At 36.7% G+C, this 26,038-nt stretch overlaps 1 protein-coding gene across 1 annotated transcript in view; it reads right to left on the bottom strand.

Annotated features, from left to right (window-relative positions):
- Positions 1 to 26,038, bottom strand: part of Not10 (CCR4-NOT transcription complex subunit 10) — a 149,528-nt gene that overhangs the window by 52,046 nt on the left and 71,444 nt on the right. Inside the window, exons 6-7 of the mRNA XM_067148623.2 lie at positions 18,374 to 18,525; positions 1,305 to 1,507 (exon numbers count right to left, since the gene is read on the bottom strand). Coding sequence (XP_067004724.1) covers positions 1,305 to 1,507; positions 18,374 to 18,525 — 355 coding nt within the window. The remainder of the gene's footprint in view (positions 1 to 1,304; positions 1,508 to 18,373; positions 18,526 to 26,038) is intronic.

Below are 26,038 nucleotides of genomic sequence, written 5' to 3'. Positions count from 1 at the left end.
CTGCTACTTGATTAGTTGATATCTTTATTTTGAAACGCATCTGAAGCTGCGTGAGGGATGTTCAAACACATGTTCAAATACATGAACATTTCTTTTTCTCCACTTTGGACCCAAAAATATTGGGATGCGTAAATTATGCAAGGGCGTTAATTATGCGAGAAAATATGGTACTATTGGGTCTATTTTGTGTGAAACAAGATAAACTGCAAGGAACTTCATGTGTATCAAACACTTCACTCCCCTTCCTTTGAGTGAACCGCAACCGACCAAATGTTAAAAAGATTGAATTCAACTGACCGGTGCTCTACTAAAGAAACAATTCAACATGAAATGGCTCACTATGTGCTATTATATAAGTGGTTCTTATTGTAAAGCTTGCACAGAACTATCATTAATCGCCAGCAACATGTATCAATAAATGTTAGCATTTACACTTATCGAGAAGTGAAAAAAAGAAAATCCAGACCCAGTCTACTCCTAACAAAAGACACTACAGTAGAGTCTCATTAATCCAAACTAATTGGGACCGGAGTCTGTTCGGATTACAAAATTTTCGGATTAACCAGAAAATATTTTCTAATAATAATGTTATTGTTTTTACTTTCTGGTAACTACTCTTACGATTTCCGGAGACGCCTAGGTGCCGGGATGTTCTCCCGCAGGGGTTCTTTTACGGGCCAGTAAATCTACTTACACGAGGATGACGTATTTGAGCACCTTCAAATACAGTACCACCGGACTGAGCCAGGATGGAACTTGCCAAGTTGGGGTCAGAAGACCACCCAATCGTCTGAGGAAAATAGTTTTTACAATACAGTACTGTACAGTATATACTGTAATTTGAAATGTCCATTCTTTAGCAGTTACATTAATAAAATACTGTATAAAATTACAGTAGGGTAGTTAACAACCCGTAGAGGAGAAAACGACTAAAACTAGATTAAAACGACCAGTGATAGATGGTTTATGATGTGTAATTATGTTTACATTAAGTTACTGTAGTAAAATATGACTAATAAAATGCAAGTAAATCTTCATTCTATAATATGTTCTTTCATTTCAATAAGGGGATTTTTTTTTAAAATTGAATATTTCAGTTCGGATTAATGGGGCTTTAGTGTACTAGATCCAATGAAGACAGTGTGCTCATTCATGGGATAAATCACTATCAAAGGGATGAGCCAAAGGGATGTAGGGATGAGCCCAAGTAATTCTATCAAACAATTCACACGCTCTTTTCAGAGATATGCAATTTCAAGATACAAGAATTACATCCCAGTTAAATTCTGGTGTATAATACATACCGGTTTGTGGGCCATTATACAGCACTCAGCAAGTCTCAGCCACAACCTCGGATTCATATGGTACACCTGTACAGCTTCTGTCAAGCAGTCAAAAGCCTGTATTGGTTTCCCTGCATGAAGGAGGCACACTCCCAGGTTGTACATCAGTTCATAATTTTTGTTCGAACCCAAAGTGTACAATGGGCGCCCAGAATATGGTTCCGCTACAACGAGAAAACACAACCTTAATTTCTTATGTAACAGAAATGCTAAACCAATGACAAATAGCAATGATAAATAAGCAGTTCCCTATTGCTAACGTACATAAATTGGGCAAAACTTTTATTAAATGACATGAAGAAATATGATGGTGATATTTCAAGGTTGTAAAAAGGTAATTTGATTTTACTCCTCACATTAAGAGAGAAACAAAAATATTGGGTGAAAAATTAAAACATCCAATCAAATGACTGATTCATAAATCTGAGCACCTGACAGGTAACCTGTAACTACAGGACAAACAAGCGACAAGCTCTTTCAAGCTGACCTGAAATAATTCTGAGACAGAATAAGACAGTATTGAAGAACTGATTTCACAGGATTGTTTCCACGTAGCAGGCTCACAAATTGAGAGGAAAAATGTACTCCAGCAAACTCAGAAAATACCCATTTCAACAAAAAAACAAAAAAAAATTACCGGTATATATATTTTTAAATGGAACATACATGTGTTGCTTGCCGAATTACAAACTAGATACAAAATACTGAATACAAATAACAGCACAAGACTTATTAGAACAGTCTGTCGAACTGTCAACTACTACTGCTATTCATGGGGATTTTAACCCATTGAACCGTATGGACATACATTTACGTCATCTGTTGACCTGGCCCAGTGTAGTACGGACGTACATGTACGTTTTTAACTTTGTACCAGAGCAGTACTGACGTAAAGTGACATTCGGTTTTGAAATTAACCCCAAGTGTGCTGGCATCTATCGGCCACATGGTGGAACTTCGTTCTCTATTTATTTTCGCTTTGAACAAGTGCTATTCTAGTTTTTCTAAGCTTCTACTGCCATCTGTCATGCACCTGAAGTGCATCTTAGGACAATCTGTACAGGCAAATTGTGCACGGCAAAAAGGAATTTGGATATAGTTTTTATGTTTTTTTGGCTGCTTTCCTTTAGATAATTAGTGGCCTTGGAACAGAGTTGGTATATTTTTATTCTGAGCTGTTTCCTAGCAACGATAGTCTTTACTTTCTTCACAAGTAGCCCTTGAAAATGGTATCTACTAGTCGTGGAAGTAGTCTTGTTATAAAGGAGATATATAATATATTGACGAATGCAGAGTCTGAGGACGAGCTTGGAAGTGAAAGTGATATTTTAAATGTTGTTGTTATTCACGGAAATGATAAAATAAAATAATATAATTTTATCCACTTTTTAAATTCCATCAAAAAACTCACTACGGGCAGATCAGTTGCAAATGAAAAACTTGCTGCTCAAAGGGTTAAAATACTGCTAACAAGTTTTTGCTGAATAATTTCAGCTATTAAGTATATGAAATTTGTGTGTTCTGTTTGGTTGTTATATTTCTCACTCACTGGAATGCCTACTTTCCTGAGCAGTTCAATTTAATCACAAAAATCTTGCAGTGGTTTGGCATGGTAAACTATGAAATATGCTATATTAAATAAAACTCTCCATTTGTTTTAATAATTGTTGAGAATCCTGAAGCATAGCCTTTGGTAATGGAATTGCAGAAGGTGATGTTCTGGCCTTTTATGCTTTAAGACAAAAGAATCATGATTACTAGTGCTGTCATACTGCTTTGCAGCATCTAATTTACATTTTCCTTCCAGTCCCAGAAAAACCTAGATGCAAGGTTGCATATATTTGTCATACACAGCAGGTTTTCCACTTTTTTTAAGCCAACATCTCGAACCGAATCCCTTGCACTTGCCTACGCCTAAAATTTCTATCACTTTTTGTTAGGTCTACCTCTTTTACCGATTGTGTATTTACATTTGGAGTTACCGGTATGCTTTTGATCTGTTCATTCACAGTTTGTGTACTCGGCTTATTAGAAACACTAACATCAGGATTGTGGGACTCTGACAATGGCACATTTACATTTGATAAACTACTGCCAGTACTCTGCGTTTTGTTGGCACTCTTTCGTCTTTTCCCAAAGAAGGACAAGATAATTGTTCGAGTTTACATACAAGTGTTTACAGAAGTGAACTTGATTTTATCTAAAATATGTAATTTATTGAAACAACACTCGATAGTCGCAAATGAGAGGCAGTGGAGAACTGCACTGCTCATGAAAGAAACAAACTTAAGAATGTAACTGATGTAACAAACAAGCACAGCATGACTCATATAAATAAGGTACAAACAAGCGTGGACAGTCGAGTCGAATCAACATCCTTCGTGGCAAAAGTGGCAACTCTGCTGCCAAATACCGGATTATATAATACAACAATATAATTCGCTGTCAGTGCAGCATTGCCAACCTTGTATGCAATATTCTGCTACCAGCGCTATAAACACATACAAAATACATAATACTTACACAGTAGAAAAGGCAAGGATATTTACACAGTCCAGTTCAAATATTTTTATATACAATTCAGTCTTGCACATCATGAACAGAAAAATGAACCCCATCTTCTGACAGATTCCACTATCGTAGATGGTACAAGTCCATACAACTGATCTGGACTTCATTCGTCACTGTCTGACTCCATGTTGATTATAATGTGTGCTCTGTTGCAGCAGTCACTGCATAAGTGTGCGGGAACATGTTCTAGGCAGAAGTACTTTTCACAACCTTTGCACTGGAATCTTGCTGGACTGTTTTTCCCTTGATCGCAGAAATTGCACCGCCCTCGGGTCAATTCTACACCAGGCCTCGTTGGAGGTTTTACAGGAGAACGTCCCAAGATTTCCTGAAGATGAAGCTTGACTGTAGTTGGGGTGTGCTCAAGTTGAACCTTTGATTTCAAGTAGTCAGTGAGGAGCTGCTTGGCTAAGATCTTCAAAAAAATCTTTCCTTGCGATTGTGCTGTTGGTATTGTCTTTGAAAATTATATAGGCATTTATACCAGCAATAATTAGGAAAGAGAAAAACACAACCAAAGTCCAATGTCGTGATGTTCTTGCCACAGAGTAAGTGCATTTCATTTCAACCACCTTATAAACGTCCAACTTCGTGACATTATAGAAGGTAATCATTGGGGGGTTTTGATCCATCTGAAAGTAGATAGAACCAACACAACTTTGTCTTTTCTTGACTTATATGACACAAGAGTTAGGTTTTTCCTGAAAGCAAATTTGCTTGATTCCACTCGCCGGTTGCTAGCAGTTGTCATGAAATGGAGAATTTCACGCTTATTCTTGCAAATCGTTCCAACAAGCGTCAGTTTTTCATTTTCAAGCAGATCTTGAGCGAGAGAAACAGACACAAACCAGTTGTCACAAGTAATGTTTCTACCAGATTTTGATATGGATTTAACCAATCTTTTTACAATTTGATGAGGCGTGTTTTCACACTGGTACGGGCTTTCAGGCTGTCTTCTACAATATATCTCCATATTAATTGTATGGTACATCTTGGCATCAGCAAGTGCAAAAATCTTTATCCCGTACTTAGCCGGCTTGGACGGAAGGTATTGACGATAGCCGCATCTACCTCTAAATGCATCTAACATTTCATCAATGGTCACAAGTTCCAACAAACTGTAGTGCTTCCAATAGTTACCAAGGAACGTTTCTGCTAACTATCACACCACAGCGAGTTTGTCCGTCAGTTTACAATGGTTTCGGGAGTTGATGATGTCAAATTTCAAATATTTCAACAAGAAACGGAAGCAATTTATGCCCATTGTAAGCCTGGAATACTCTATTCCTCTATCATCAGTTTGCCAGAGATCTTGCAAATTCATGTGGGATACTCTCAGTGCCCCATCAAGGAACAGAAGACCTAAACATGCTTTCATCTCAACAAGATTGATATCGGCTGCATCTCGGGGTCGAGAGAATTTTAAATGAATCGTCGATATGTAACGATTTGTGCACGTTTCGATTTCTTGTAGTATTTCGTCGGTAAAGAACAACCGAAGAGCTTCAACTGGTGTCTTAGTATTTTTGGTAACTCCTACTAATCCAGGCAAGTGTTTTATAATATTATGTTCAGGTTGCCTGACCCTTCTATTATGATTCAATACAGGCCGATGATTCCACTGGGTCCCGTCCTTTCCAACATATATTTAATGCTGCTCACTTTCAGTCACGTCTTCCTCAGGCGTGGACTGTTCGCTCTCAGAATTATGATCACTATCATTTACGATGCCCTGATCACTGTCATCACTCGCACCAATTTCACTGTCGTCTAACTACTGCTCGATTTGATCCATAACTCTCGGAATAAATCGCAATAACTCCCTAGAAAGAGGTCGTAAAATCATTATTCATAGCCCATTTTGTAATATCGTGTTTATCCCACTGTAAATAATCACAAGTAGGAAATATGTCAAAATGCGCCCACTACTACATTTGTAGTTAATAAAAGTATATAATTTTATAATAAATAATAACGGAAGAATGGATGATTTACCAAAAAAGTGAGTGAGATTAAGAAGTCCCCAATACACGCCTGTGGACTGAGACTCCGCAAGTCTGCAGTTGACAATATAAACTTCTCTAATCAACAGCACGGTGATTTTTGAGACATTCTCACAGCAACTGCCTCTGTATTGTTGCAGAAGGAAGCTACAAGAAGGCAGCCCGTTCCGCTGGCCTGTGATACCAAAAAATAATAAAGTGCGGACTCTCACTCCGCAGTGCGTGTAACGGAGGGTTAACAAAGAAATTTGACATTTCCTCTTTTGGCCCACCGTACACTAATTAAGCAATATATAGCCCAGTGCACAATCGGCTGTCCCTGAAGTAAAATACAAAGTTTCGAGAAAGTCCGTTAAGCCAGTTTCTTCTAACATAACAGACAGAACCTAGTTATTGACCCCTGTATACCTAATCTGAATTAAAAACAAAGTAGAGACAACTGAAGTGTATATACCATTATTTTTTAAATACTGATTTCAACATTTCAGTAACCCAGATAGGTTTCTGGCAACAATGGAATCAGAAAGGGTTAGGACTGGGAAAGAAGCAGCTGAGGCTTTGATTAAGGTACAGCCCTAGAATTTGTATGGGGTGAATCTGTAGAACCATGGAACACAACCTTCAGGGCTACCAAATGTGGTGTTTGAATCCATCATCTCCCAAATGTGAGCTGGCAGTTACGTGACCCAAATCGTGCAGCCACTTTCTCGGTTTTTTGGATTTGTTATGATCACAATATCATCATGTAAAACTAATAAGCTTGCCCCTTTTCTTTTTCCTTCTATCTTTTTGTGCTTTTACAAAGTGAAAGGTGATAAGCTATTTTCTTTCCTGATGTGCATGGATGACTTCTATAAAATGAAGATAGTTCAACAGCTTGAGGTTGCATTCAGGTTTTGAAACTGTGTCCAGGAATGAATCTTATAAAACACAAGTTTGGGTGAATCTTTTCTTACCTGAATGACTTTTATTTCAGTTCAACAGACCCTTTCCCTTTTCATTAACACTGTATGGTTCTGAATGTTTGCAGAAATGTCCTTCCAACTGAAAAATTATTCTGTTTCTATTTCTATTACAGAGAAAGGTGGACCAGATTATTTTCAGATGTCAGAATTATTGTTACAAATTGGGTAGGGATATAGATGAAGTCTCCTTTCAAAAGTCGTCTTCTAAGGTCTTTGTACTGAACATACAGATGAGTGGATATGCTATGGAGTAACACCAATGCCATACTTGCCAACTTTAAGAAATGAAAAATAGGAAGATTTTTTAATTCTTGGATTTCATCTCGTATATTGCACCACGGTCTCAGTGAAAAAGGGATAAGGTACAAGGCATACATATCTACAGTTACAATGCGAATAGACCGTTAAATTTAAAATCTTAAACTAAGAGAACATAAAAATGGTTACAAGAAAATGTACCTAATCATTCTCATTTATGACACATAATAATAATAATAATAATAATAATAATAATAATAATAATAATAATAATAATAATAATAATAACATCATACCGACACACACAACAAAATGCATAATAGTTTCATTTACAAGACTGTAAAATGAACGGAAATTTATAGCTATCTCTGAACACTTGGATATAAAAATTAAATAACTGGAGGTTCAACCTGTTCAATACTCAAAAGAAAGAAACGTAGCAATCACATTTCTATTTAAATGGGACCGGTTTCGACCTTAGTCTAGGTCATCATCAGCCATAAAAAACATGTAAAATGTTTAAGAATGTTGGAGGTCAGTTTTTCACTGTTAGGCACAAAGACACGACATCACATTCTGTTCTGCACAAAGTCACAACATTAACAATCAAATTGCGAAGATCAAAAAGGCTTGAATTCGCAGACGAACAGATCTGTAGAAGAAAGCCGCCAGCTCCCGGTGACTACGTGGCACACTCAAGGTCACGCGCTGCGGCCAAACACCAAAGTAGAGTGGAGAAAGTTTCGAAGGTCCAGAACCTGTCACGGCTGCGGGAAGCCAAGTACGTATATAAAAGTATACGATGCCAATTAGTATAACCGAATGAGCACCCGTACTCCAGCTAAGATCTTGGTAAACAGTTGACTTGTAAAAACAATTGTAGAGAGAAGAAAAAAATGTAGTAAAAAGCGCAATATCGGAAAACAAATGAAAACTTATATGCACAGTGCGCTATTTTAAAAAAATTTTTAGGTTATGATTGAAGTAGTCGAAGTTGGCGCAAGACAAAAATTTTTGAAAGAGGAGAATAAATTAAACGAGGAAGAGTGATAGTGAAATAAGAGAAAGAATAAAAGAAAATTGAAGTTAGATGGTAATGAGGAAAGATAAGATAGGGAAATGAAGGAGGGGTAGTTTAAGGTGGGTTAGGAGGGTGGGTTATTGGAGGTAGAAAATGTGGGTGGGAACTATGTAAGACATGGAAAATAGAATTGGGGTTTTGGAATTTGGAATTTTTGAGAAGAAGAATTAGGAAGTCAAAAAGGATATTGGGTTTTTCAGAAATGTCATTTAAATTGAAATTAGGGTTGAAGTACTGGTCAAGGTGGATAAAGCAATTTTCAGTAATGTTTAAGAGGGGGCCTTTGTTAATGATTTTAAGTATGTTTATGTCATTGTCAATACTGGTGAAATTATGTTTGGAGTCTTGTATGTGCTGTCCTATGGCAGAGAATCTGTTGTATTTAATGGCGTTGACATGTTCAGAGTACCTGATATTGAAGTTGCGGCCAGTTTGTCCGACGTAGGAGGAACTGCAGTTGTTGCATTTAAATCTGTATACACCAGATTTAGAAAAGGCATTAGACTTATTTAGAGATTTAGAGTTGTGTAAGATATCAAGACTTCTATTGTTAGTTCTAAAAGAAATTTTCATATTATGTTTTTTAAAGATATTAGTTATTTTATAAGCATCCTGAGTAAAAGTGAAGGTGGAAAAAGCAGTTGGTTTTATTGTGTCTTTAGATAAAGTGGTTTTTGGACGGTGTTTGAATTTGTTGATGATGCGGTTAATGAAGGAGTTGTTAAAGCCATTAAATTTAGCAATGTTGCGGATGGTGTTTAATTCATTATTTAAATCTTTTTTGGACATAGGGGTGTTGAAGGCACGAAAAATTAAGCTGTTATAAGTAGCACGTTTATGAGCTTGGGGGTGCGAAGAATCTTGTCTTATTGTAGTTGCTGTTTGGGTTGGTTTTCTGAAAATTTTGTAAGATAAAGAAGAAGGATGTCTAGTAATAGTTAGGTCTAGAAAATTAAGAGTTTGGTTATGTTCTGATTCGAGGGTGAATTTAATGTTAGAGTCTAAGTTGTTGAGATGAAGAAGTGTAGAGGCTGCGTTGGTTGATTCCTCATTTAATATTACCAATGTGTCGTCGACATATCTCGCCCAAAAGAGGATGTTGGAGAAATTATTATTATTATTAATTCTTGTGTTTTCTAAGAAGTCGAGGTAAATTTCAGCAAGAATGCCAGAAGCAGGTGAGCCCATAGCCAAGCCATCTTGTTGATAAATGGTGTTGTCAAAGGTAAAATAATTATTGTTGAGAACTAATTTTAAAATAGACATGAAGTCTTGAATTTCAAGTTTACTTAGGTTACTGAATTTGTTTAGGTTGTTGTTTATAATGGGGAATAATTTTGGAATTGGAATACTAGGGTACATGTTGACAATGTCAAAAGAATGGAGAGAAAAATTTGGTTGGATTTCAAAATTTTTTAATTTGTTGATTAGATCAGAAGTGTTTTTGATAGATTTGTTGGATAAAAATCGATAATTTTTTAGTAAAAATGTTTGGATGAATTTAGAAGTGTTGTATAGGGGACTGGGTCTGTAATTGATAATTGGACGGATAGGAATGTTAGTTTTGTGAATTTTAGGGAGGGCTTTGGCTGTGGGTAGTCCAGGGTTCATGTTTATTAGTTTAGTTTTTTCTTGATCTGTGAGGAGAAAGGAAACGTTTTTTAAAGTATGTTTGAGTAGGCGTTGGATTTTTGTGGTTGGGTCTTTTTTTATTATAGAAAAAGAAGGGTCACTGAAAAAGTTTTTGGTTTTATCTAAGTAGTCAGTTTTATCCATTATGACAGTAGTGTTGCCTTTATCAGATTTGGTGATAATGAGATTATTGTCATTGATTTTCTTTTTAAGATCTGAAATGGTTTTATTATCTTTAATTAAATTATTATTATTATTATTATTATTATTATTAATAAGAGAAGTGTTTTTGTTATTGTTAATGAAGATTTTTTCAAGTTTCCTTTTTACTTCATATCTGATTTCATCTTGTTCATCTGTTGGCATTTTGTTAATGGCTATTTCAGATTCAATAATTAAATTGGTGGCTACATTGAAAGTGTTAAGATTGGGCCAATTGTGTTTGAAGCCCTTCGAAAGTTTTGAGTTTTCATCATCACTCAGAGTTGTTTTAGATAGATTTACGATGGGAGGATGGAATTGTTCAATAGTTTTGGAGGGTGTGTTACGGTTCTTAAACTGGAATTTATGTGAAGAAGAGTTGTTCTTGAGAATTTTGAGTTTTTTCTCAAGGGTTTGTTGTTTGATTGACAGTACATGAAATAATTTATCGTCTACTTGAGTTAGGAAGAGGTTCCATTGTGCACTCGGGAGAAGATTAGCAATTTCTAGATGTGTTTCGTATAATCTGTTGTTTAGAAATGATTTTTTCTTGTATAAGAAACGAATTTCGTTTTTTAGCCAAATTTTGTTGGTTATTTTTTGGGTTTTTAACATATGAGGAGAAGAAATGTTTTTTCTGGTACAACTTTGAAGAAATTTGGGGGTAAGATTGTAGGATATGCATTGTTTCAGGAAGTCTATGTCTTTTCCTAATTTAGCGATCTTGATCTTAAGGCCCATGTAAGAGAAGGCTTTTTGTTTAGCTTGGTTAGCTTGTGCATTTAAAGATAAAAATTTCATTGTTCCGTATTGAAATTATTGATGTTAAAAATTAAATAACTGGAGGTTCAACCTGTTCAATACTCAAAAGAAAGAAACGTAGCAATCACATTTCCATGTCTTACATAGTTCCCACCCACATTTTCTACCTCCAATAACCCACCCTCCTAACCCACCTTAAACTACCCCTCCTTCATTTCCCTATCTTATCTTTCCTCATTACCATCTAACTTCAATTTTCTTTTATTCTTTCTCTTATTTCACTATCACTCTTCCTCGTTTAATTTATTCTCCTCTTTCAAAAAAAAATTTTTGTCTTGCGCCAACTTCGACTACTTCAATCATAACCTAAAATTTTTTTTAAAATAGCGCACTGTGCATATAAGTTTTCATTTGTTTTCCGATATTGCGCTTTTTACTACATTTTTTTCTTCTCTCTACAATTGTTTTTACAAGTCAACTGTTTACCAAGATCTTAGCTGGAGTACGGGTGCTCATTCGGTTATACTAATTGGCATCGTATACTTTTATATACGTACTTGGCTTCCCGCAGCCGTGACAGGTTCTGGACCTTCGAAACTTTCTCCACTCTACTTTGGTGTTTGGCCGCAGCGCGTGACCTTGAGTGTGCCACGTAGTCACCGGGAGCTGGCGGCTTTCTTCTACAGATCTGTTCGTCTGCGAATTCAAGCCTTTTTGATCTTCGCAATTTGATTGTTAATGTTGTGACTTTGTGCAGAACAGAATGTGATGTCGTGTCTTTGTGCCTAACAGTGAAAAACTGACCTCCAACATTCTTAAACATTTTACATGTTTTTTATGGCTGATGATGACCTAGACTAAGGTCGAAACCGGTCCCATTTAAATAGAAATGTGATTGCTACGTTTCTTTCTTTTGAGTATTGAACAGGTTGAACCTCCAGTTATTTAATTTTTAACATCAATAATTTCAATACGGAACAATGAAATTTTTATCTTTAAACACTTGGATATAACATGTTACCGAGCTCGATAGCTGCAGTGGCTTAAGTGCGGCCAGTATCCAGTATTCGGGAGATAGTAGGTTCGAACCCCACTGTCGGCAGCCCTGAAAATGGTTTTCCGTGGTTTCCCATTTTCACACCAGGTAAATGCTGGGGCTGTACCTTAATTAAGGCCACGGACGCTTCCTTTCCACTCCTAGCCCTTCCCTGTCCCATCGTCGCCATGAGACCTATCTGTCGGTGCGACGTAAAACAACTAGCAAAAAAAAAGTTATATTTTTTGGCCATAACGTGACGAGAAAATACCAGAAACGGTCACTGACACAACTCCCTGAAACACATTCAACTCATTAAAATTATGCACCGAAATATGCAAAACTACCACATACAAAACAATCCAGCATGTCTCATACATTATTAACATACGGCTTTGACAATGGGGGGAGGGGGCACAGAAAGGCAAGAAAAAACACGTGGCCTACAACTCCAATGAAACTACACATAGAAACAATATTTAACAGAAGCACACAATAACAAACTCATTCTTTCGGGGGCCAATGACCTTATATGTTAGGCCCCTTTAAACAACAAGCATCATAATCATTCCTACGTCCCGATTAACTGAGTCGCAAGTGCGTGCAAGCCTCTCTTGCTTGCAGGACGATTTCCATCCCGAATCCCCAGCTGCAAAGCACACACGCTGCTGTGGTGAGCAGCAAACACGATACACGAAGGCGACGGACGATACACTAGTGAAATAAAACATCAAATAAATTACACAAGCACATAAGAATTTATACTTCATCTTAGGGGAAGAGTATTGACTGTACTGGAGGCTATATTGGTCAAAAATAGGAAGAGGTAAAAATAAATCGGAAAATGAGTTAAAAAACGGAAAGTTTCCGGGTAAATCGCAAGGGTTGGCAGGTATGCAATGCCCATTTGCAGAAAGCTCATGAAATCTGTCCTTTATTGCAAATCAGTTGATTTCTCATCAACTTCAATTTCTGACTGCGTTTCAGAAAGCTGAATTCCCAATCAACTTACTCTGATTTGCCCATTGACGATTTTAGAAAGAAATAAATCTGGCAACAGTGCAATTCATGACCAATGCTATGTTGGGTCTTCAAGGCTGGTGTTGAGCAAAGACATAAAACTGACAGTGAATCAGGAAACATCTGATTACTACGGGTTTTGAGGTTAGGTTTTGATGAAGGAAAAATGAACGCTATACTAAGAAAGTGCTCTTACATAATCTAGTAGAGGACTACATGGATATCACTGAAAGTAAATAAATGGATACTATGCGGCAAGAAAAAAATATAGTGTCAAAAAAGTTGTTTAAACAGGTTGCACATAATGTTTGGTCACGTTGGTTAATTCATTCTAAAGTTCAGATTTAAAAGAGTATTAATATGCCAGAAATTATTTATTACAAGAAATATGATTTGGGGTCACCTGGTTGATATTGATGTATTCCGTATTCAAAACTGGTGGAAAAGTGAGGTTAACTGTACAGATAGTGGAACATAATGTGGTTCATAATATAACTACACCTTGTACACAAGCTGGAATTTATTATGTATTATGCCACCATTGAAACATTTAACCATATTTAATTTAAGAATAGTACCCCTGAGTTTAAAAACTGCACACACTGATTGGAGAATCAGTGCTTGATCGGCATAAACTTGCCATTAAATCTGGTGGAAGATTGATCTTCAATCAAACACTGATTGTTGTTACTATAACTGAAATAGAATGATTGACAATTACCCTCTCCCCCACCAACAACAGTGTCAAACTCCAATCAAATTTTGATTGCGTTTTCTGCAAACAGTATATGGCACCATTCTCCAAGTGTGAACAAACTAGAATTCAGGATAACTTAGAAGGGAAACTTGCAAAGTAATTTCAATATATACAGTATGTACAGGCCATGGCAAGAACTTTCACCGGTCAAATTGCAAGGCCCAACTCCCACCCAATTCCGAGAAAATGTAATTTGGATATTTCAAGAGGCTTCACAGGACCAACAGGAGACACATTCCGAAAACAAAGATGCAGTGCAACAAGAAACCTCTCCGCTTACCAAGCTCATGATGCACGGAGCGAATCTCACCACTTAAATATTTTTGTTTGTTGCTGTTTTTATGATCAGTACCACCCTGGTTCATGTGACAATATGCAGTCACAATTCAACTCTTACAACAATGTATACTGCACTGTAAATGACAGACAACAAACATATTGACAAAGACAAGTGAAAAATGTTTTGTGAATGCTTTGCTCACTTCACTCAAACATAAGGAAAAAACCCTGTAAATGCTGTGTATTCTATTGTGATGCCAAACTCTTAATCCTCAGTTATAACTGTACCTATGTACTGTAGTATTTGAAAGAATCAATGTTTAACAATAACAACTTCGACCTAGCATCAATACCCAGTCTGAATCTCAGCTGTTAACATGGTGAGACAGTTATCATTGTAACACCATATTTTCACATGCAAAAGTTATTTTAAGTACGAGTCGGCTCGATGGGTATGCGATAAATTTGTTCAGCATCTTCATGAGCACGTAATTGTAAATAAATTTGAAACTACTGACTCAGTGCCCAATAAAATACATGCACGCATACGAACAGTTTTAAGAGGAAAAGCTAGATGACATTGGTGCGAATCTTGAATGGTCACCGAATAAATCACTCATGAAATTAGCACAAGTAGGGGCTTTCGGTTTTTTCTGCACACAGAGCAACAAAGCTGTACACATCAAATCGTGCAGGTTTACACAGGCCCATTGTTTAAAACCTGCTGATCCAGCCACAAGAGTGAGATACTGTGAGTGGTATCTTACATCACTGAATGATCGATTGTTCGACCCACAGCTTGTGTTCTTTTCGGATGAGGCTTGGTTTCATCTTAATGGTCGTGTGAACAGTCATAACTCTCGCTATTGGTGTGCAGAAAATCCTAATGGTGTTTATGAAGAATGATACTTTCAGCATCTTTTATAAGGTAAGATTTCATACAAGATTGTACACACGCTTAAAGCAGGGCGGCTGCCCCGATGTAAGTTGGGCTGAGGCAGCTGCTGTAGCGCAGAGTACAAACACCATGCGCTCAACCTGGGTTTGTAAGAGATACCCTGTATAATCTTCTCCTGTTGTGCTCCTGGCGATGACAAATTGTGCAAGGAATATTGTGTTCTAAAGCTACATTGCCATGAAGTGCCCTCATCACATTAAATTAACATTTTACAGGTAATTTATACTAACTATATTATTATTATCTTATTGAAATGCGATGCATGTCCCAATAGGAATTCAGCTGAGTTAACGTTAAAATGTAATTTCTGCCTTACTTTTTAACAAAAGACACTTTTCAGGACGCCTAACTACAGGGAGGAGCTCAAAGTTTTTACTTTCAATAACTCAAGAAGGCAAGAGCTCCAAAAAGAAACTAAGGCACCGATGATACTTTTACCTCAATGAATGCATTATTACCAAGTTTCATAAAATTCAGAAGTGAAAAATTCATGGAGTTTCCTTACTAATGCTAAAGTAGTGCAGCAATCTATTTACGAGGGCGAATCAAAAAGGAAGTTACTCTTCCAAGTTATGGCCATTAATGAAACCACCTACACAATGTAAGTTTTTGTTTCCATATAGGCCCTAAAAGAATGCAAACATTTCTCGGAACAGTCAACCAACCTTTTGATTCTGGATGCATAGAAATTACCTCCAGTGCTATGTAACCACCTGGAGACAGCTGCTTTTACTTCCTAATAATTTCTGAATCGTCGTCCACCGGGATCCTTTTTCAGCTTACCGAACACTTGGACTGAATGGAGTAGTTAGGCAGGTTATGTGAGGTGTTGCATTATCGTACAACAAAATCACACCGGCGCTCAATTTTTCTCACTGCATTTCTTTAATTGCCTTACGCAACCGGTTCAACATTTGACAATACGAAGCCAAGTTGACTGTCGTGCCTTCTGGCATAAATTCCACGTGCACCACACCCTCCATGTCAAAGAACACTGTCGTCATTACCTTTCCTGCTGAAGGTTGGACCTTGGCCTTTTTCGTGGTGGTGATGTGGTGTGCACCCAATCCATCGATGTTCTCTTTGTTTTGGGGGTGAAGTGGTGGACCCACATTTCATCTCCTGTGATGATTCACCACAGAAACTCGTTGCCCACCGCAGAACACCATTGCAAAAATGCCAGTGACGATTGGAAACATTGTCCCTTGTGAACATCGGTGAGCAGACATGGGACCCATCTTTGACACAGTCTACGAAATCCAAGGTGCTGGTGAAAAATGGAGAACACACTGCCAAATGAAATGTTCAGCATGTTGGTGATTTCTTGCAGTGTTATGAGCTGATTCTCTCTAATGATCCTGTCCATACGGTCAACATTTGCAATGGTACTGGACGTTGCTGGTCTGCCTTTGGGATATTCGTCAGTGAGATCCATGCATTCAGCATCAATTGGCTTACAGCAAATTACAATACCTGGGTGAGAAATTGCATGCTCACCATATACAGGAGTGATTTCACAATGAATGTCTGTGCAAATGAGCAGTTTAGTCAAAAGAAATCTGATCGTTGCATGCACCTCCAATTTGGAGTGAACATCCAGCTGACACCACCGAGCCTAGCCCGCTCTGCACACACAACACGATAGGATACCACACCAACCTTCCTATCGGACACGTCAGCAGTTACTGTAGCTTCCTCCGTACTGGCCACGATCACGACACACAGCATGCTCTCCCGGTGAGCTAGTGTAACTTACTTTTAGATTTGCCCTCGTATTACGAATTTTTCTTTTAAGAACTTGCTTTACGTTGCACCGACACAGACAGGTCTTATGGCGACGATGGGACAGAAAAGGGCTAGGAGTGGGAAGGAAGTGGCCTTGGCCGTAATTAAGGTGCAGCCCCAGCATTTGCCTGGTGTGAAAATGGGAAACAACGGAAACCATCTTCAGGGCTGCCGACAGTGGGGTTTGAACCCACTATTCCCAGATGCAAGCTCACAGCTGCGCGCCCCTAACCGCACAGCCAACTCGCCCGGTCCTCGTATTAAGTCGAAATTATGTACCTCCTTACTGGTGCTGCTAAATGGCTGACGAGCCTGTTCAATGCCATAGTGGATAAAGGTCATGCTCCTGCTGACTGGGCAACAGTCATAACAGTGCCCACATTTAAGACCAAAGTGTATGATCGTGTTCCGCATCAGCTCACCTGGTACATGATGCGTGACTATGGTGTGCCAGAACTGCTTATCGACTGGGTCCAGATGATTTATGAGAATACTTGTAGCAGAGTAAGGTGTGCTGCTGGCCTCTCTGGGAGCTTCCCTGTGAGAGTAGGAGTACATCAAGGATTAGCCCTGTCATTGCTGCTCTTCATACTTGTTATGGATACCATCTCATGCGACCTGCATGAAAATGGACCGTACTGTATGCCGACAACATCCTACTTGCAGCTATAACCAAAGAGCAACTGCACGACTGTGTTCAAACATGGAGTGAACACCTAAGCTAATAGGGCCTGCAACTAAATGTTAAGAAGGCTGTATCTGGAAAATAACCCAAGGCACATCCACTGTTACAATCAATGGTCAAGACCTAGTGAAAACTAACTCCTTCTAATATTTAGGATCCTGCCTGCAAAGTGACGGTGGCATTGATCAGGAAGTGCGGGCTAGAGTGAAGGCAACATGGTTTGGATGGAAATGAATCACAGGAGTGCTGTGCAATAACTGTGTGCCGGTCCACCTCAAATCAAAGGTGTACCGCACTGAAGTTTGTCCAACAGCGTTGCTGAACGCCCTCTGCACACCATGGAGATACGTATGTTACGTTAGTATCTTGGAGTTTCACTCCTTGATCACATAAAAACGACATGATCTGGCAGAGGATGGGTGTTATTCCCATTCAAGAAAAAATGCAAGAAGGGCATCCAAGGCGGTACAGACATATCCTAAGAATGGCAAATGGTACCATCGATAGTGATGCATACAAATTCACTATTGATGGTAAGTGCCCACGTGGAAGGTTGAGACAACGATGGCAAGGCAGCCTAGCTGCAGACATGAAGATTGCTCAACTGACACCAACGTTGCACCTGATGTTGTGTGATTAGGTCCATTTTACCGTATTGATGGTTTTCGACTTACAATTAAAGAGTTTTTCTGACGTTCCCATCTAATAAATACTATCATACTGATGCTATCAATAGTACTGATTAGATTAGATGGACTAGATCTAAACAATACTACCAATAATAGCATCAATAGCATATATTAGATGGGAACTTCAAAAAAACTCTGTAATTGTGAGTTGGATCTGATCGCTTAAAATGTCATTCGTCGATCCAAAGAGTGGACCCTGCACCTATGTGAAAACACTGGTGCTGCTTGGTGTTTTAAGGGGCCTAACATCGAAGGTCATCGGCCCAAAGGGAAAACACTAAGTGGAAAAAGAAGAAATTAAATTATGTAAAACCCATTAGGAAAATACAAATCAGAAAACGTACTTACATGGCTCAGCTTTAGGAAGACTTTTCATAGCACTGTCATTTTCTTGCAGTGCTTTCTGGATGTAAAAACAAGCTAGGTTTGGTTTACCCATATAATGATGAATACAACCATTATTGTTATAGAATAACACAGCTGGACATTCACCAGTGTCCCTAGAATTAATGAAAGAGAGAAAATTCAGTAATATCCAGAACATGGGTTTAAAAAAAAAAGCTATAACAAGTAAACACCAATTTGCCAGCAATGAGGAAATCTTTGTTTATACATTATTCTAAAAACCCTAGATGATATTTTCATACATTCTTGAATTCTACCATTGGACCATTCCCTGAAGACGGTACCTTTAGGAAAATAGTTTTACTCCAATAAAAGGAAAACAAACCGTAATATTGTAGTAGATGAGGAAATGAAAAGCTTAGAAATATAGTACTAGTAGTACCAGTCAGTGACGAGAGAATTACTTAGCATGTGCATGATCACATTTTTGTCCACCCCTCATACTGTTCCACAGATACTGAAACATATAAGCAGGTATGCCTCTCCCTGTTAGCAGCTTGTCATGACTTACTCACTTCCTTGCTCTCTGTGGCCATTTGCAGTTGAGTTAATATTTTAAAAATACTGATTGATGTACAAAGCCTTTAAAACGTTGTTGCTAGAACAATCTCCATAGCAACTCTCTTTAGAGCCTACTGGCTCTTGGACTTAAACTTTCACATGGCTGTCACTGATATTTCCCTAATTTTTCACTATATCAGAAAAAGGTATAGAATAAAAATTCTTAATACATGGTACCATGAGAAATGTTCATGTAAAACCAGCCATAGAAGAGATACATTTATGCTTTCATTCTATTATGTTTTATGCGTTAGGTCCCTTCTGAAGCACCTTCTCCTGCTGAAAGTATCTGAACAACTTATAACCAAGAATCTACTCGACCTTATGAAACTTGGTATTTCAGTTTAGAATAAGTTATGATTTTCATTTCCGTGTTGACGTATAACTTATATAATTGGAATTAATTGAGGGATGTTCCACCATTCAACACAATGTATAAAACATGATATTTATTGAGCGAAAACAGGTTTTGATTCCCTTGGAATTATCATCAGTTCAAGATAAATAAATAAAAAATCAAAGGATCCTAATAACAATCAACAAGAAAACTACTTTAAATACATTTACAATGGTTGACATAAAATACGAAGGCCATCCGGAAAGTGGTACCTGTTTGCGCAATAAAGATGCATTTTTATTGGAAAGAGCATACTTTACACTACTTCTCCACATAATCTCCAAGCAAATTTAGGCAATTGTCATAGCGCGGAACGAGTTTTTGTATTCTAGAGTCATAGTCCTCCACTGCCAGCGTATTGAGATATGTAGTCACGGCTCGTTTAAGTTCTTCATCGCTGTCAAATCTTTTTCCCTCCAGAAAGTCTTTAAGCTTCGTAAAGAGATGAAAATCCGAAGGGGCCAAGTCCGGGCTATACGGGGGATGGTCGAAGGTTTCCCACTTGAATTGCTGCAAAAGTTGTGTTATCACAGCTGCATGAGGCTTGGCATTGACATGAAGGAGAATGTTAAAAATTAAATAATTGAAAAGGAGGTTCAACCTATTCAATACTTAAAAGAAGGAAATGCAGTAATCACATTCCTATTTAAATGGGACCGGTTTCGACCTTAGTCCAGGTCATCATCAGCCGTAAAAAGATGTACAATGTTTATGAATATTGGAGGTCAGTTTCACACTTTGATAGGCACAAAGACACGACACCACATTCTGTATGCACAAAGTCACAACACTATCAACTAATATACGAAGATCAAAAATAACTAGAAGTCGCAGACGAATAGATTTGTAGTAGAAAGCCGCCAGCTCCTGGTGATCAGCGCGGCACATTCAAGGTCATGCGCTGCGGTCGAACGCCAAAGTAGAGTGGAGAATGTTTTGAAGGTCTAGAATTTGTCACGGTTGCGGGAAGTTAAGTACGTATATAAAAATATACGACGCAAATCAGAATAATTGAGTGAGTACTTGTACTCCTGCTAAGTTCTTGGAAAACAGTTGACTTGAAAAAACAATTGTAGAGAGAAGAAAAAATGTAGTAAAAAGCGCAATATCGGAAAACAAATGAAAACTTATATGCACGGTGCGCTATTTTTAAATGAAAAATTTTTAGGTTATGATTGAAGTAGTCGAAGTTGGTGCAAGACAAGAGTTAAAATTTGAAAGAGGAGAACCGAAATGAAGGTCGTGGGTTGTTTTTTTTTTTTTTTTAGAAGGAAGAATAAATTAAACGAGGAAGAGTGATAGTGAAATAAGAGAAAGAATAAAAGAAATTGAAGTTAGATGGTAATGAGGAAGGATAAGATAGGGAAATGAAGGAGGGGTAGTTTAGGGTGGGTTAGGAGGGTGGGTTATTGGAGGTAGAAAATGTGGGTGGGAACTATGTAAGGCATGGAAAATAGAATTGGGGTTTTGGAATTTGGAATTTTTGAGAAGAAGAATTAGGAAGTCAAAAAGGATATTGGGTTTTTCAGAAATGTCGTTTAAATTGAAATTAGGGTTGAAGTACTGGTCAAGGTGGATAAAGCAATTTTCAGTAATGTTTAAGAGGGGGCCTTTGTTAATGATTTTAAGTATATTTAAGTCATTGTCAATACTGGTGAAACTATGCTTGGAGTCTTGTATGTGCTGTCCTAAGGCAGAGAATCTGTTGTATTTAATGGCGTTGACATGTTCAGAGTACCTGATATTGAAGTTGCGGCCAGTTTGTCCGACGTAGGAGGAATTGCAGTTGTTGCATTTAAATCTGTATACACCAGATTTAGAAAAAGCATTAGACTTATTTAGAGATTTAGAGTTGTGTAAGATATCAAGACTTCTATTGTTAGTTCTAAATGAAATTTTCATATTATGTTTTTTAAAAATATTAGTTATTTTATAAGCATCCTGAGTGAAAGTGAAGGTGGAAAAAGCAGTTGGTTTAATTGTGTCTTTAGATAAAGTGGTTTTTGGACGGTGTTTGAATTTGTTGATGATGCGGTTAATGAAGGAGTTATTAAAGCCATTAAATTTAGCAATGTTGCGGATGGTGTTTAATTCATAATTTAAATCTTTTTTGGACATAGGGGTGTTGAAAGCACGAAAAATTAAGCTGTTATAAGTAGCACGTTTATGAGCTTGGGGGTGCGAAGAATCTTGTCTTATTGTAGTTGCTGTTTGGGTTGGTTTTCTGAAAATTTTGTAAGATAAAGAAGAAGGATGTCTAGTAATAGTTAGGTCTAGAAAATTAAGAGTTTGGTTGTGTTCTGATTCGAGGGTGAATTTAATGTTAGAGTCTAAGTTGTTGAGATGAAGAAGTGTAGAGGCTGCATTGGTTGATTCCTCATTTAATATTACTAAGGTGTCATCGACATATCTCGCCCAAAAGAGGATGTTGGAGAAATTATTATTATTATTATTAATTCTTGTGTTTTCTAAGAAGTCGAGGTAAATTTCAGCAAGAATGCCAGAAGCAGGTGAGCCCATAGCCAAGCCATCTTGTTGATAAATGGTGTTGTCAAAGGTAAAATAATTATTGTTAAGAACTAATTTTAAAATAGACATGAAGTCTTGAATTTTAAGTTTACTTAGGTTACTGAATTTGTTTAGGTTGTTGTTTATAATGGGGAATAATTTTGGAATTGGAATACTAGGGTACATGTTGACAATGTCAAAAGAATGGAGAGAAAAATTTGGTTGGATTTCAAAATTCTTTAATTTGTTGATTAGATCAGAAGTGTTTTTGATAGATTTGTTGGATAAAAATTGATAATTTTTTAGTAAAAATGTTTGGATGAATTTAGAAGTGTTGTATAGGGGACTGGGTCTGTAATTGATAATTGGACGGATAGGAATGTTAGTTTTGTGAATTTTAGGGAGGGCTTTGGCAGTGGGTAGTCCAGGGTTCATGTTTATTAGTTTAGTTTTTTCTTGATCTGTGAGGAGAAAGGAAGCATTTTTTAAAGTATGTTTGAGTAGGCGTTGGATTTTTGTGGTTGGGTCTTTTTTTATTATAGAAAAAGAAGGGTCACTGAAAAAGTTTTTGGTTTTATCTAAGTAGTCAGTTTTATCCATTATGACAGTGTTGCCTTTATCAGATTTGGTGATAATGAGGTTATTGTCATTGATTTTCTTTTTAAGATCTGAAATGGTTTTATCTTTAATTAAATTAATATTATTATTATTATTATTATTATTATTATTAATAAGAGAAGTGTTTTTGTTATTGTTAATGAAGATTTTTTCAAGTTTCCTTTTTACTTCATATCTGATTTCATCTTGTTCATCTGTTGGCATTTTGTTAATGGCTATTTCAGATTCAATAATTAAATTGGTGGCTGCATTGAAAGTGTTGAGATTGGGCCAATTGTGTTTGAAGCCCAACGAAAGAATTGAGTTTTCATCATCACTCAGAGTTGTTTTAGATAGATTTACGATGGGAGGGTGGAATTGTTCAATAGTTTTGGAGGGTGTGTTACGGTTCTTAAACTGGAATTTATGTGAAGAAGAGTTGTTCTTAAGAATTTTGAGTTTTTTCTCTAGGGTTTGTTGTTTGATTGACAGTATATGAAATAATTTATTGTCTACTTGAGTTAGGAAGAGGTTCCATTGTGCACTCGGGAGAAGATTAACAATTTCTAGATGTGTTTCGTATAATCTGTTGTTTAAAAATGATTTTTTCTTGTATAAGAAACGAATTTCGCTTTTTAACCAAATTTTGTTGGTTATTTCTTGGGTTTTTAACATGTGAGGAGAAGAAATGTTTTTTCTGGTACAGCTTTGAAGAAATTTGGGGGTAAGATTGTAGAATATGCATTGTTTCAGGAAGTCGATGTCTTTTCCTAATTTAGCGATTTGATCTTAAGGCCCATGTAAGAGAAGGCTTTTTGTTTAGCTTGGTTAGCTTGTGCATTTAAAGATAAAAACTTCATTGTTCCGTATTGAAATTATTGATGTTAAAAATTAAATAATTGAAAAGGAGGTTCAACCTATTCAATACTTAAAAGAAGGAAATGCAGTAATCACATTCCTATTTAAATGGGACCGGTTTCGACCTTAGTCCAGGTCATCATCAGCCGTAAAAAGATGTACAATGTTTATGAATATTGGAGGTCAGTTTCACACTTTGATAGGCACAAAGACACGACACCACATTCTGTATGCACAGAGTCACAACACTATCAACTAATATACGAAGATCAAAAATAACTAGAAGTCTCAGACGAATAGATTTGTAGTAGATTATACGAAACACATCTAGAAATTGCTAATCTTCTCCCGAGTGCACAATGGAACCTCTTCCTAACTCAAGTAGACAATAAATTATTTCATGTACTGTCAATCAAACAACAAACCCTAGAGAAAAAACTCAAAATTCTTAAGAACAACTCTTCTTCACATAAATTCCAGTTTAAGAACCGTAACACACCCTCCAAAACTATTGAACAATTCCACCCTCCCATCGTAAATCTATCTAAAACAACTCTGAGTGATGATGAAAACTCAATTCTTTCGTTGGGCTTCAAACACAATTGGCCCAATCTCAACACTTTCAATGCAGCCACCAATTTAATTATTGAATCTGAAATAGCCATTAACAAAATGCCAACAGATGAACAAGATGAAATCAGATATGAAGTAAAAAGGAAACTTGAAAAAATCTTCATTAACAATAACAAAAACACTTCTCTTATTAATAATAATAATAATAATAATAATAATAATAATAATAATAATAATAATAATAATAATAATAATAATAATAATAATAATTTAATTAAAGATAAAACCATTTCAGATCTTAAAAAGAAAATCAATGACAATAACCTCATTATCACCAAATCTGATAAAGGCAACACTGTCATAATGGATAAAACTGACTACTTAGATAAAACCAAAAACTTTTTCAGTGACCCTTCTTTTTCTATAATAAAAAAAGACCCAACCACAAAAATCCAACGCCTACTCAAACATACTTTAAAAAATGCTTCCTTTCTCCTCACAGATCAAGAAAAAACTAAACTAATAAACATGAACCCTGGACTACCCACTGCCAAAGCCCTCCCTAAAATTCACAAAACTAACATTCCTATCCGTCCAATTATCAATTACAGACCCAGTCCCCTATACAACACTTCTAAATTCATCCAAACATTTTTACTAAAAAATTATCGATTTTTATCCAACAAATCTATCAAAAACACTTCTGATCTAATCAACAAATTAAAGAATTTTGAAATCCAACCAAATTTTTCTCTCCATTCTTTTGACATTGTCAACATGTACCCTAGTATTCCAATTCCAAAATTATTCCCCATTATAAACAACAACCTAAACAAATTCAGTAACCTAAGTAAACTTAAAATTCAAGACTTCATGTCTATTTTAAAATTAGTTCTTAACAATAATTATTTTACCTTTGACAACACCATTTATCAACAAGATGGCTTGGCTATGGGCTCACCTGCTTCTGGCATTCTTGCTGAAATTTACCTCGACTTCTTAGAAAACACAAGAATTAATAATAATAATAATAATAATAATAATTTCTCCAACATCCTCTTTTGGGCGAGATATGTCGATGACACCTTAGTAATATTAAATGAGGAATCAACCAATGCAGCCTCTACACTTCTTCATCTCAACAACTTAGACTCTAACATTAAATTCACCCTCGAATCAGAACACAACCAAACTCTTAATTTTCTAGACCTAACTATTACTAGACATCCTACTTCTTTATCTTACAAAATTTTCAGAAAACCAACCCAAACAGCAACTACAATAAGACAAGATTCTTCACACCCCCAAGCTCATAAACGTGCTACTTATAACAGCTTAATTTTTCGTGCTTTCAACACCCCTATGTCCAAAAAAGATTTAAATTATGAATTAGACACCATCCGCAACATTGCTAAATTTAATGGCTTTAATAACTCCTTCATTAACCGCATCATCAACAAATTCAAACACCGTCCAAAAACCACTTTATCTAAAGACACAATTAAACCAACTGCTTTTTCCACCTTCACTTTCACTCAGGATGCTTATAAAATAACTAATATTTTTAAAAAACATAATATGAAAATTTCATTTAGAACTAACAATAGAAGTCTTGATATCTTACACAACTCTAAATCTCTAAATAAGTCTAATGCTTTTTCTAAATCTGGTGTATACAGATTTAAATGCAACAACTGCAATTCCTCCTACGTCGGACAAACTGGCCGCAACTTCAATATCAGGTACTCTGAACATGTCAACGCCATTAAATACAACAGATTCTCTGCCATAGGACAGCACATACAAGACTCCAAGCATAGTTTCACCAGTATTGACAATGACTTAAATATACTTAAAATCATTAACAAAGGCCCCCTCTTAAACATTACTGAAAATTGCTTTATCCACCTTGACCAGTACTTCAACCCTAATTTCAATTTAAACGACATTTCTGAAAAACCCAATATCCTTTTTGACTTCCTAATTCTTCTTCTCAAAAATTCCAAATTCCAAAACCCCAATTCTATTTTCCATGCCTTACATAGTTCCCACCCACATTTTCTACCTCCAATAACCCACCCTCCTAACCCACCCTAAACTACCCCTCCTTCATT

The sequence above is a fragment of the Anabrus simplex genome, chromosome 5 (genome assembly GCF_040414725.1).
Source record: "Anabrus simplex isolate iqAnaSimp1 chromosome 5, ASM4041472v1, whole genome shotgun sequence".
Classification (NCBI taxonomy): domain Eukaryota; kingdom Metazoa; phylum Arthropoda; class Insecta; order Orthoptera; family Tettigoniidae; genus Anabrus; species Anabrus simplex.
The sequence above is the reverse complement of the archived record's forward strand: the minus strand, read 5'-3'. Positions and strand labels throughout refer to the sequence as shown.